Raw genomic sequence first — 12,117 nt, 5'->3', positions numbered from 1 at the left:
GGTCAATGATTCTTATTCAGAATGGTCCCTGGTTATAAGTGTATAAGTGTTGTACCCCAAGGTTCAGGGCTGGGCAGTGGCGTACCTACCATATAGGCAGACCACGCAGCGGCTATGGGGCCCGTGAGAAAGAGGGACCCGAAGTGGAGGAGAGGCCCCGCCCCCTAATTGCTCCTGTTTATCTTTCTAAAGCTAAAGGACCTTTGATGATGTCATCATAGGTCCTGTAAGGGAACTGCACAGTGTAAAGTGTAGTTCCCAGGTTAGAACAGTGCATCTGCCAGGACCTGTGATGACATCATCTTCAACATCACAGGTCCTGCAGAATCTAGCAAAGGAACTGCACCAAAAATGGTGTAGTTTCTAGGTTTCAAAGGTATATCTGCCAGGACCTGTGATGACATCATCACAGGTCCTTCAACCCCTAACAGCAAGTATTAGAAGTTCACAAGCAGCTCTGCATTGATCCATACAGACTGGAATGGAATGGTAAGAGGAGGTCCTCCACTTTTCATCATTTACCCCCCCTCCATGCCCTGTTTTTACCCATTGATCACTCATGTATAATACTTCAGACAGTTACAGTGAGCACTAACTCATGTACCTCACACACACAGTGACCATAATGTATAACTGACCACATATTTCTGTAAACACTGCATCTACAGTATTATACCTTCTATGTCTCACATCAATACACTGCTCTGTGTGTATATATATATATATATATATATATATATACACACACACACACTGCATATATTACACAGTATTATACATGCAATATGTACAGATATATAGTATATACCGCAGTGCACTGATATGTGAGGTACGAGGTATAATAGATGCAGTGTGTACAGATATATAGTATATACAGCAGTGTACTGATATGTGAGGTACGAGGTATAATATATGCAGTGTGTATAGATGTATAGTATATACAGCAGTGTACTGATATGTGAGGTACGAGGTATAATAGATGCAGTGTGTACAGATATATAGTATATACAGTAGTGTACTGATATGTGAGGTACAAGGTATAATAGATGCAGTGTGTACAGATATATAGTATATACAGCGGTGTACTGATATGTGAGGTACGAGGTGTCAATACACTGCTGTATTTACTATATACCTGTACACACTGCATCTATTATACCTCGTACCTCACATATTACACTACTGTATATACTGTATACACTGCATATATTATACCCCGTAACTCACATATCAGTACACTGCTGTATATACTATATACCTGTACACACTGCATATATTATACCCTGTACCTCACATATCAGAACACTAGGGAATATACTATATACCTGCACACACTGCATCTATTATACCTCTTTTGTGTGCCAGGGCTGTATTGTAATCCCAATCCGGTCCTGATGGCATAAATTATAAAACGCAGCAGCAAGAATAGTTCATGGAACAAAAGGAGGGGCTATAAAAGGGGAATGGGGCCCAATTTAGATTCCTGCTATGGGGCCCAGTGATTTTTATGTACGCCCCTGGTGCTGGGTCCTCTGTTATTTAATTTATTTATTAATGATATCGAGGACGGGATTAATAGGATCATTTCTATTTTTTGCAGATTACATTAGGCTGTGTAGTACTGTGCAGTCTATGGAAGATGTCCAAAAAATACAAGCTGACTTGAACACTCTGAGTGATTGGGCATCAACTTGACAAATGAGGTTCAATGTGGATAAATGTAAAGTTGTGCAGCTTGGTAGTAATAATCTCTGTGCTTCATATGTCCTGGGTGATGTAACACTGGGAGAGTAACTTATAGAGAAGGATTTGGGTGTCCTTGTGGATGGTAGATTAAAATAACAACATACAATGCCAATCAGCTGCTTCTTTTATTATTATTTTTTTAAAGATTTTATTTATTTAAAGCATACAAAACTTTACATAATTAATCAAAGAATACAGTTATGATTTTCTCCCTAAACCCAACTTCCCACCCCCCACGATGCGTCTCATTTTCTTTATCAACTAATAAAAATAATAAATGAAAGAAGAGGGTGAGGAAAGGGGAAAAAATCTCATGGAAAGAAACTTACCATTTCCAATCTCCCAATATTTTGAACCATTTTTCTTTAGAGTTTCTCATATGTCTTAACCTTGCTTACTAGATATATCCACTCATTGAGCCTTGGAGTATTTTGAGAAAGCCAGACTCGCGTAATTAGGAGTCTGGCTAAAAAAATAATTTTAACCAAAAGGAACTTTCTGAACTTAAGGCAGGTGAGATTAGAAAAGTAATTCAATATACAGCATTCAGGAGTCATTGGGATTACTATCTTAAATTTTTGTTTAATAAAATTACAAATTGCTTCCCAGTATACATTTAAATCAGGACACGACCAGAAGATGTGCATAAAGTCTGCTCCCTGTGATCCACACCGAGGGCAGTTCGAAGATTCTCGTAAAGCACATGAATTGAGCCAAATCGGGGTGATATAAACTCTGTGTGATATTAAAATTTTTATCATTATGTGATTAAAACTGTGTGAAACTAATTTCAAATGAGTGAATATATTTCCCCACCCCAGTGATGTGACTACTGGACAGTCATTTTCCCAGGCCCTCTGACCTGGTGAAAGAACATTAAAAAAAAAGTGTCTTAATTAATAATTTGTATAATTGAGAGATCTTACCCCTATAACCAGAAGTTCCAAACACAACATTCAAGAGTGAAGAAGTATCTATCTCTAAAAGTGAAACCTGTTTAACTCTTAAAAGGGCTTGAACGTAACTGACAATACCAAAACCAACTTAGGTTGCCTAAGTTCCCCAAAAGTGCCAAACTCGACAGAGAAAGTACCTCTTTATGCTTTACCACTTGTGAAAGATAAGTAATATTGCTTTTTTTGCCAGAATCTATCACATAGTAATTTATCAGTCTCCTGTAAGAAAAAGTTGTGCCAGAGAGGGGTGCACCGAAGAGAACCCTTTATCCCCATCCATCCTCTGATAGTTGTCCAGGCTCTGCCAAATACCTACCCAGTTACTCTATACTCTTTTTCAGCGTTAATCAATCACCCAGATTCCAATAATGTAAACATGTTATCAAAGGGTGAGCGATTTACCAAGACTTTACACAAAAGACTTTCCTCCCAGTAACAAAGTAACAATAGCTGCCCAGCTATAAAATAACCCCTGAGGTAGGGAAGATTCAGTCCTCCCTGTTCCAATGGCTTATAAAAATGGACTAATTTTAACCTCACTCGCTTTCTTCCCCAAAGCAGATCTTTCATCATTCTCTCAAGAAGTTTAAAGAACTTGTCCTCAATCCAAACTGGGGAGTTCCTGAGAACATAAAGAAGTTGGGGCAAAATCACCTTAATTAAAGAAGCTCAGCTCTGGTTAAAAATAATCGCGACCATATTGCAATTTTCTATCTCAACTTGCTTATCAATTGTATCAAATTAAGCTGAGTATACTCCTCAACACTAGGTGATATCATCATGCCCAGTTATTCTATTGTTTCAACTACCTTTAACATTGTAAGAGGAACCTCATTCAAATACGCAAAGTTATCTAGTAACATAAGGGTGGTTTTTGCCCAATTAATATCAAGATCAGAGACCTCCCCAAAAGAGTTTACCAAATGGATAACTCTTGGGAGAGTAGTGTTGGTTTTATTCATGTAGAATAATATATCATCCGCGTATAGGGAGATCCAATCCTCTGGTCCCGATACTCCACAACCCTCAATAATTGTATCTTGTCTAATACTAAGTGCTAGACAAGAAACAATGTATATGTGTGAAAGCCGATTCATTGGCCTGTATTTGTGGGAGGGGCGCCGGCAGCTCACTTATACCCACCTAGCGCCTCCCCCTGAGGCTGACGTTCCATTGCAACATATCCTGTTTGGTTCTGAGTCAGCACGAGTGAGTCTCATACCTCTGCAGGATCTGTCCCAGCCAGCGGCGAGGAGTTCGTCCCGGCTTCACAGTCCGGCCGGTGGTGTGTCAGCTCCTTTGGTGAGGAGGAGCGGTGTGCCGCACCGGAGCGGTCTGTCCAGTAGCCCACACTTTGGTTACCCACGCAGCAGCGTGACTAGGATGCAGGAGTCATCAGGACTCAGTCACGATTTTCTCATTGGTGCATTTCTCGCACGGGGCGCCGTGCCTCACGCAAGGGTGGGGGTGAAGTGTGCCCCACTATATGGTATCGTCAGTGACGCTGATTCCTGCTGTACAATGTTTGTTTTGGCGGGACTGTGCGGTCTACTTGTGCTGCGCACTGGGGGCAAAAGTGGATTGCGCCTTCCAGTTTAACTGCGCGGATGCTTTGAGTGGAAGCTAGTTCAAGATGCTACGCTACAGTCAGTGACATAACATACAACAATATACATGGTGATTTGTGGCCTGCCCCTATGCGTTATACCACCATGCGCTCTGCTACTACGTTCTCTGTCATTTTTCGTGCTCGGCAGGCATCTAAACGCCGCAGTCGCTTACATGGGGAGGTTACATGCACTACGGCCCACTCCTGAGTAACCTGTGGCCCCCTAGCACTCAGCAGGGGCTGGCAGTTTGTCAGGTGGTATCTGCTAGCCCCCACTGCCTGCGGTTATAGCCTGCCATCAACCGTTCTGTCACCGATCTCAGCAGCTGCACTTTACCTTAATCAGTTGGGGCAGTCATAGTGCACCTTTTCTCCTTTCAGATCACCTTTCAGTTGTCCTTTTCAACTAGCTGTCGTCCTGATAATAATAAATATATATATATATATATATATATATATATATATATAAAAACACAAATAGTGCAGCAGCACAGTCAGATGCGATGTACCGGGTGCAAAGTCCCCACAGAGGTCGGCTCTTCCTCCACGAAATATATCAAACGAATGATGAGGCAGCACTTCCAGTATAGAGTGAACGGGTGAGGACCCCAAACTTTATTCAAGCGACGTTTCGGCCTGCTCAATGAGGCCTTTCTCAAGCTAAATAACAGTGCATATGACAAGGTATATATACCCATCAATCAATACAGATCAATTACAATCAGTGATTGGGCGTGACTCCAGTCAAGTCACGTGATCATTAACCATATAAATACATAACATAAGTGTATAATGAACATTCTCATATTACAAGCGTAAAAACATTTCATAAGTGAACATAATGATATCAAAACTAGTATATAGAGATGAATCTCTGTGCTTCAATTATAAAATAGAATATGTAACCCTCTCTATTCAATACATAATTACCCACAGTGAACACTGTGCAGAAAGTGATAGGTGCATATGGGGTTAAAAACATCAATAGTTGGTACAGCTGTACCATATCATAAGTTAAAATCAACAGGAAGGAGCTCACCACACTGAGACACTTGGAACCGGCCGGCATTGGCGTCCCTCCGCCTGCGATGCGCATGCGCCGAGTCAGACGTCATTGGCCACGCCCCCCAGCAAAGCCGCGCTCACACGTGACCGCTCCATGGACCGCAGCGTCATCCTCTGGAGCGCACCGCAAGAGGGGCAGCTGTGAGGGGAGGGAGGCCAAGTTATGTGACTCAGCGTCAGACGCACAGCACACGGGGGCGTGTTTTAGTGACCATGGTGATGTAAACAACCGGGAGGAATGCGAGCGTATGTGCTGTCACCAGGACACATATCAATGCACGCAATCTAAATAGCAATACACATACAGGAGCATATAGCTGGCCCAACGGATAGGCCATCAAACTCTGTGAACTCACACAGAGTGACTGCCCACCCGACACTGGCCATCAATATTGCACCCCATTCATGTGTGGTTACAGTGGGACACACCTCCCATCTGCCCACACCTATAGCACTGACGTGTGTATAATACCACCAGCTCACAAATATGAGACAAGTGAAATCGCACACATCATCAGTACAAGTAAAGTGACAATCAAATTTCAATAAAAATAGCGTGCACCATGGTGACAATCCAAGTCGTGAGTCGCAGTCCCGCTAGTCTCCACACAATGGTCACTATCACAATCTTGTGTCCAAGGTCATTGGGCGGCTCCATCCAGTACAAAGACAAAGGCTCATCAAGTTCATCAAAAATCATCTGGAATAAATGAAAATACCATCAATATACATTGATAATCTAATCAGACATACTAGCACTGTTATATGTCTCCTACCTCAGACAGAGCGGTCAAGGACCCCCACGTCGGCGAGCGCAGCACCTATCCATCACCCACATAATTCCCATCTACATTCAGCATTGAGGCCATCCGGCTTCAGTGTCCGTAGCCTATGTATCCACATGATCTCACGTTGCTTAAGTAATCTTTCCCTGTTGCCTCCCCGTTTAAGTGGGGGTATGTGATCTATCACCCTAAATTTGAGATCTTTCTCTCCGTGCCCTGCCATATATATATGGGAAAAAAGAGACAATGCACCAGCACCCTGCAAATCAGATAAAGTACAATAATGCCAAAAATTATAGTGCTAATGCTACGCTTATTTATAAAGTGAGATGCTTAGCCAATGCATTTTTTACAAAATCATCTGAGCCCGTCTGCCGTACGTCAAGGCGATCTCTGTTAGACGGGTCCTAACACTAAATACTACCTGTTATGCGCCATAATGGCCGCCATAAAGTTCAGGGAGTGTTGGATCCACATGCATGCTGGATCCACTCTGCTTTTTACAATTTTTGGTGCCATAATGGCCTCCATTACAAGGGATGCAGGTACCAACATGCATGCCGAGCCCACTCTATACCTTTTCTTGTGCCAGACAGCTTCCAATGAATGTAGTCAGAGCAGGCTACAGCTTTATACTGAAACTAATTAAAATCAACCTATAGGGCAGACAGGCTAATCAGGAGTGCACGACTCGCTGGAGTGCCACATCTCCAGCATTGTAAATCTGCCAAAAAAAAAGGGGGTTAGTCAGCACCTACCAGTGTGCAAGTGCACGCCGCCATGGCAAAGACCTAGAGGGAAAAAAAGAGACAATGCAGCAGCATCCTGCCAATCAGATAAAGTACAATAATGCCAAAAATTATAGTGCTAATGCTACGCTTATTTATAATGTGAGATGCTTGGCTCATGTTACGCATGGGTTCCTCATCACGTCTCAGGGTTCGCTGTTTGTCGCCCCTCAGGCTGCTATCGGTGCGTTACCTTGGTAAGACACGTTTGCCAGCATTGAACGAAAGATTGCATACCTGACACGTCATTCAGGTTTGGCGATCCGTTCCACATTTGTTATTTTGCATAGCACGCAGTCACCTGGGGTCATGAACATGTTCACCTCTCACGAGCTTCCTCAGCACGTCACAGACACAGGCCAGTCCAGAAATTTTTTTAAAAAAAATAAAACCCATGAGGGAAAAAAAAAAAAAAGCCTATTTCCGCTCGTGCCTCCAAGGCCATCATAACACTGGATTTGTTGATTTCCTGGTCGCAGTTTTCCACACAGGTCTAATCGCGCTGCCTGAAGCCACGTATTGTAAAAACTTACAGTCCGCGTTGAGAGTCCCCACAACAGTGGACAGGTTGATAGAGACTGAATTAGGGCCCCTTTTCGGATCCCCCGTTCGACCACTGGTGGGTCAACCCGGTGGGGGTAGTCACAAGTAAATTCAGCAAGAAGGAGAGGCTTGTCTATGACCTTTCAGCCCCGCATGCCTCTCATGTGTCCAGCCTCAATTCCCTCATCCCATCTGAAGAAGTGAGTATGAAGTATTCATCCATGGATCAGGCCATAGCCATCATCATGCAGGCAGGGCCTGGGGCTCATCTGTCCAAGGCAGACATATCCGATGCCTTCAAACTACTTCCCATCATGCCTGCTCTCTGGCAGTGGCATGGTATCAAATGGAAGAACCTGTATTATTTTGCCACCAAACTGACATTTGGCTCCAAGAATAGCTCTGGCTATTTAACCAGTTCGCTCAGGCCCTGCACTGGGTGTTGGAAGTCAAGTTTAACTGCAGTCATGTTATTCACTATCTGGATGACTTTCTACTGATTGAATACCCAGGGCGCACACCCCAGGATCTGGACACCCTACGAGGCCCATCCATGGTGATCACTTTCCTGGGTATTGTACTAGACTCCGTCAACATGTTAGCCAGTTTACCGGAAGATAAACTGATCCAGATCAGGGAAGTCATACACAGATTCACAGTCACGAGAGTATCAACAAAGGCGGAGTTACAGTCGTTGCTAGGGATGCTAAACTTCGCCATGCGCATTATTCCACAGGGAAGATCATTCATTTCCCGTCTGTTAGCTCTTCTTCCCGTGGCTCCACAGCAGCACAGCCCGATTCAGCTAGATGCTCAGGCTGTAGCAGATCTAGTCATGTGGGATCAGTTCCTGAGCCACTGGAATGGGATCTCCTTTTTCATCCCCTCAGCTACCAGTTCATCTCCTGTGGTTTTTCCGATGCTTCTTCCAGTATAGGTTTTACAGCCATTTATGGCACCCACTGGCTGGCTGGTACATGGCCAGAGGAAGTCAGACAGATCCCGGGATTCTCCTTTTAAGGCTACTTTCACACTAGCGTTCGGGTGTCTGCTCGTGCGCACCGTTTGAAGGGGCTCACGAGCGGCCCCGAACGCATCCGTCTGGCCCCAATGCATTCTCAGTGAAGGCGGATCCACTGAGAATGCATCCGCCTGCCAGCGTTCAGCCTCCGCTCCGCTCAGTGAGCGGACACCTGAACGCTGCTTGCAGCGTTCGGGTGTCCGCCTGGCCGTGCGGAGGCGAGCGGATCCGTCCAGACTTACAATGTAAGTCAATGGGGACGGATCCGCTTGAAGATGACACAATATGGCTCAATCTTCAAGCGGATCCGTTCCCCATTGACTTTCAATGTAAAGTCTGAACGGATCCGCTCAGGCTACTTTCACACTTAGAAAATTTTCTAAGTTTTAATGCAGACGGATCCGTTCTGAACGGATGCGAACGTCTGCATTATCGGAGCGGATCCGTCTGATGAAACATCAGACGGATCCGCTCCGAACGCTAGTGTGAAAGTAGCCTAACCATTAAGGTACTGGAGGTTATTTTTTGCGGTACAAGTTGTACATTAATATGGCATATAATATAGTGGGAAGCAGGCAAAAAATTCCAAATGGGGTGGAATTGAAAAAAACAACAATGCCTCCACCGTTTTACGGATTTTGTTCCTTCGGCGTTTCCTTTGTGGCAAAACTGACCTGTGCCCTTCATTCTCTGGGTCAGTAGGAATACAACGGGGGCGTGGAAGGGGAGGAGCCATGGAAGGTGGTGGGATGGGCTAGAGTGGGTAGTGGGTGGAGTTAGGGGGGGCCGAATTCCGATTTTTGCTATGGGGCCCAATGATTTCTATGTACGCCCCTGAGCACAATATTGCTCTCATATTTATTGTAGGCTATAATGACCTTCTGTTTTCTAAGAATTAACCGCCATCTTTGAATATTTTACAGTATACTCAGTGGTCCTAATGAAAGACAACACAAGGAGCATTACCTGCAATGTGCCAGAACAAGAAAATAAAATTGTATGGTACAAATATGAAGAAGAATATTTTAAGACAGAAAGTAATAATAAGGGAAAAACTTACTCAGTTCCTTCTGAGGGTGGAATATTCAGTTGTGATGAAAAGCAAACAACAGACGTGAGCTGTAAATCCCACAACATATTTATTATCCTAGACATTACAGGTATGTAACATGTATCTAAAAAATAAAAGGCCTTCTCTGGTTAAGTAGGGTACCATTATAAAGGCCTAAATATATATATATTTTTTTGCAGGAGATAATGCAAATCTGTCAGGACATTTTACAAAAAGGATTGGGCAAAATATTAGCTTCCTGAGTGAATTTCACGACAATGGCTCATATACTTTGTTGTGGGTAGTTAATAAACAAAAGTGTATGTTTTCAGCTGCAGCAACACGGTCAGTGCATGACTTTTACTTTTCATTAAATCAACTGTGCTGTCCTAGTGATGAAATAAAGTTTGAAGAAAGAGTTCAGTTTCGGAATTTAACACCACTTATTGATCCCAATCAAACGATTCATCTGGACTTATTTAATCTTACATCCTCAGACAGTGGAGAATATTTGTGTCTCAAATATTCCTGGGATAAAGGCAGTTATAAATGGAAAATCTTAAATAAATATACACTTGAAGTAACTCTGGATGAAGGTACAGTATCTACACTGGGTACTGGATATTAAGTAGGCGCTAACATTTCTACATTTTATCTGTTGGTCTATTTAATGAAGCATTGTGGATTCCTGTATGTCTGCTTTTTTAAGGTTATGATATCATGTAGATTATTCCTTATGCGAGGTGGCTGGGAGTCGCCTGCATGCGTGCCTATGCGGGCTCCCACATTCCTAGCCACCAGAGAGGCCATTGCTTTGTCCTATAGGGACCATGTGCTCAGCATATTTCTCTGTTAGATTCCCATGGACAAATAACTTAGTCCAATATGTATTATCCAATCAAGTATGCTGCAATTTATTTTAACTTGACTCCATGCATGGGTCCATGTGAAATGCAACAAGACTGTATATGGTCTTGTTCATAATGCAATTATTCATCTGATTTAGTTATGCTATTTCAGGCTCAAGACTGAAATATGTAAGGGTACTTTCACACTAGCGGCAAGGAACTCTGGCAGGCTGTTCCGGCGGGGGCACGCGTGCACTAGCGGCAGCACGGATCCGACAGGCTGTTCACCCGCCGGAACAGCCTGCCGGAGTTCCTTGCCACTAGTGTGAAACTAGCCTAACATAAGTCTACAAGAAACACATCACAAAATCTTTAGCTGAAAACACAGAGAAATCTGCATGTCTTTAAAAAAGTCAGCTGATGTGTTTTTTAATGTAGATTGTGTGGCACAATGCTTAAAGAGGTTGTATCACTTCAGCAAGTGGCATTTATCATGTAGAGAAAGTGAACACAAGCCACTTACTAATGTATTGTGATTGTCCATATTGCCTTCTTTGCTTGCTGGATTCATTTTTCCATCACATTATACGCTGCTCATTTCCATGGTTACGACCACCCTGCAATCCAGCAGCAGTGGTTGTGCTTGCACACTATAGAAAAAAATGCTGGCCTACAGATGTAGTAGAGTTAACACTCATGCTTTATGAGATGTGTTATCTAAACTAAATGCGTTAAGCAGACACCTTCAATTGCTTTTCAATGGCTTTTGTTTCAAGATAACACGATAAGTTAAGAAATTTGAGTTAAGAGTTTGAGTGTTAACCCTGCTACATCTGTATGTGCACTCCCACGGTTCTAGCTGCCAGAGAGGCCTTTTCCTATAGTGTGCAAGAATGGCCTCTACTGCTGGATTGCAGGGCAGTCATAATGCCTGGAAATGAGCAGTGTATAATGTGATGGAAAAATGAATCAAGCCAGCAAAAGAGGCAATATGGACAATCACAATTCATTAGTGAGTGTGTGTAAGTGAGACAAGTCCATTAAGTCGACAGTTACCATAGCAAGTCGACAGCAATACTTGGCAGTTATAGATTCTAATAAAGTCACAAAACCCATAGTTTGCACTCTCTCTTGGAGGGCACAAAACAAATTGGTTGCAATCTCTCCTAGAGGACATGTCTGTAACATTGTTTAAGAGAGGAATAAGACTCGATGCTGATGGCTCATGTATGACCTGTGAGCTGAAGGCCGCTTTGTTCATTGGGAAGCAACAATGGGTTTGAAGCTGGAGTGGCTTGTTCATCAAGAAGAGATGCAGTGGTTTGGAGGCCAGATGGATTTAGAAAGAACCTACTGAAATAGGCTTTGTATGGAACTATGGCATGATCTTGGGAGACCGATAAGGTGACAGATGCCAAGATTGTATCGCTGAAGAAAGCCTGGGAAGCAAATGGTGAGGTAACCTATGAAAGTATTTCTGCTTGTGTGGGAGAAAAAATTTAATTGTAAGATGGGATAGCTTGCAGAACTTTGTGTGGGCTGTCACTAAAGTGGTGTAGACTACCTTAGGAGGATTTAGTTCTGGGGAGTCTAATGAAGCTGTGAGAGCGATAACAATCTAGAGGGGAGCCAAAATGGAGTGAATGTTGCTAGAACCCATCGTGAGGTAGATTGCAACTAGGTCTAAGAGGGGCAGTGTGGTATG

The 12,117-nt window shown here is 43.2% G+C and overlaps 1 protein-coding gene across 3 annotated transcripts in view; it reads left to right on the top strand.

The window, feature by feature from the left end:
* Window positions 1-12,117, top strand: part of LOC120985752 — a 111,364-nt gene that overhangs the window by 52,370 nt on the left and 46,877 nt on the right. For 2 of the 3 annotated variants that reach the window (XM_040413867.1, XM_040413866.1), the window contains exons 2-3: window positions 9,437-9,673; window positions 9,765-10,178. In XM_040413867.1, the coding sequence (XP_040269801.1) occupies window positions 9,437-9,673; window positions 9,765-10,178 (651 nt within the window). The remainder of the gene's footprint in view (window positions 1-9,436; window positions 9,674-9,764; window positions 10,179-12,117) is intronic. The other variant, XM_040413868.1, reaches the window with a different exon arrangement.

Source organism: Bufo bufo, chromosome 1 (genome assembly GCF_905171765.1).
Source record: "Bufo bufo chromosome 1, aBufBuf1.1, whole genome shotgun sequence".
In the NCBI taxonomy this organism is placed as follows: Eukaryota; Metazoa; Chordata; class Amphibia; order Anura; family Bufonidae; genus Bufo; species Bufo bufo.
Note: the sequence above shows the minus strand (reverse complement) of the source record. Positions and strands in the feature narration are given on the sequence as shown.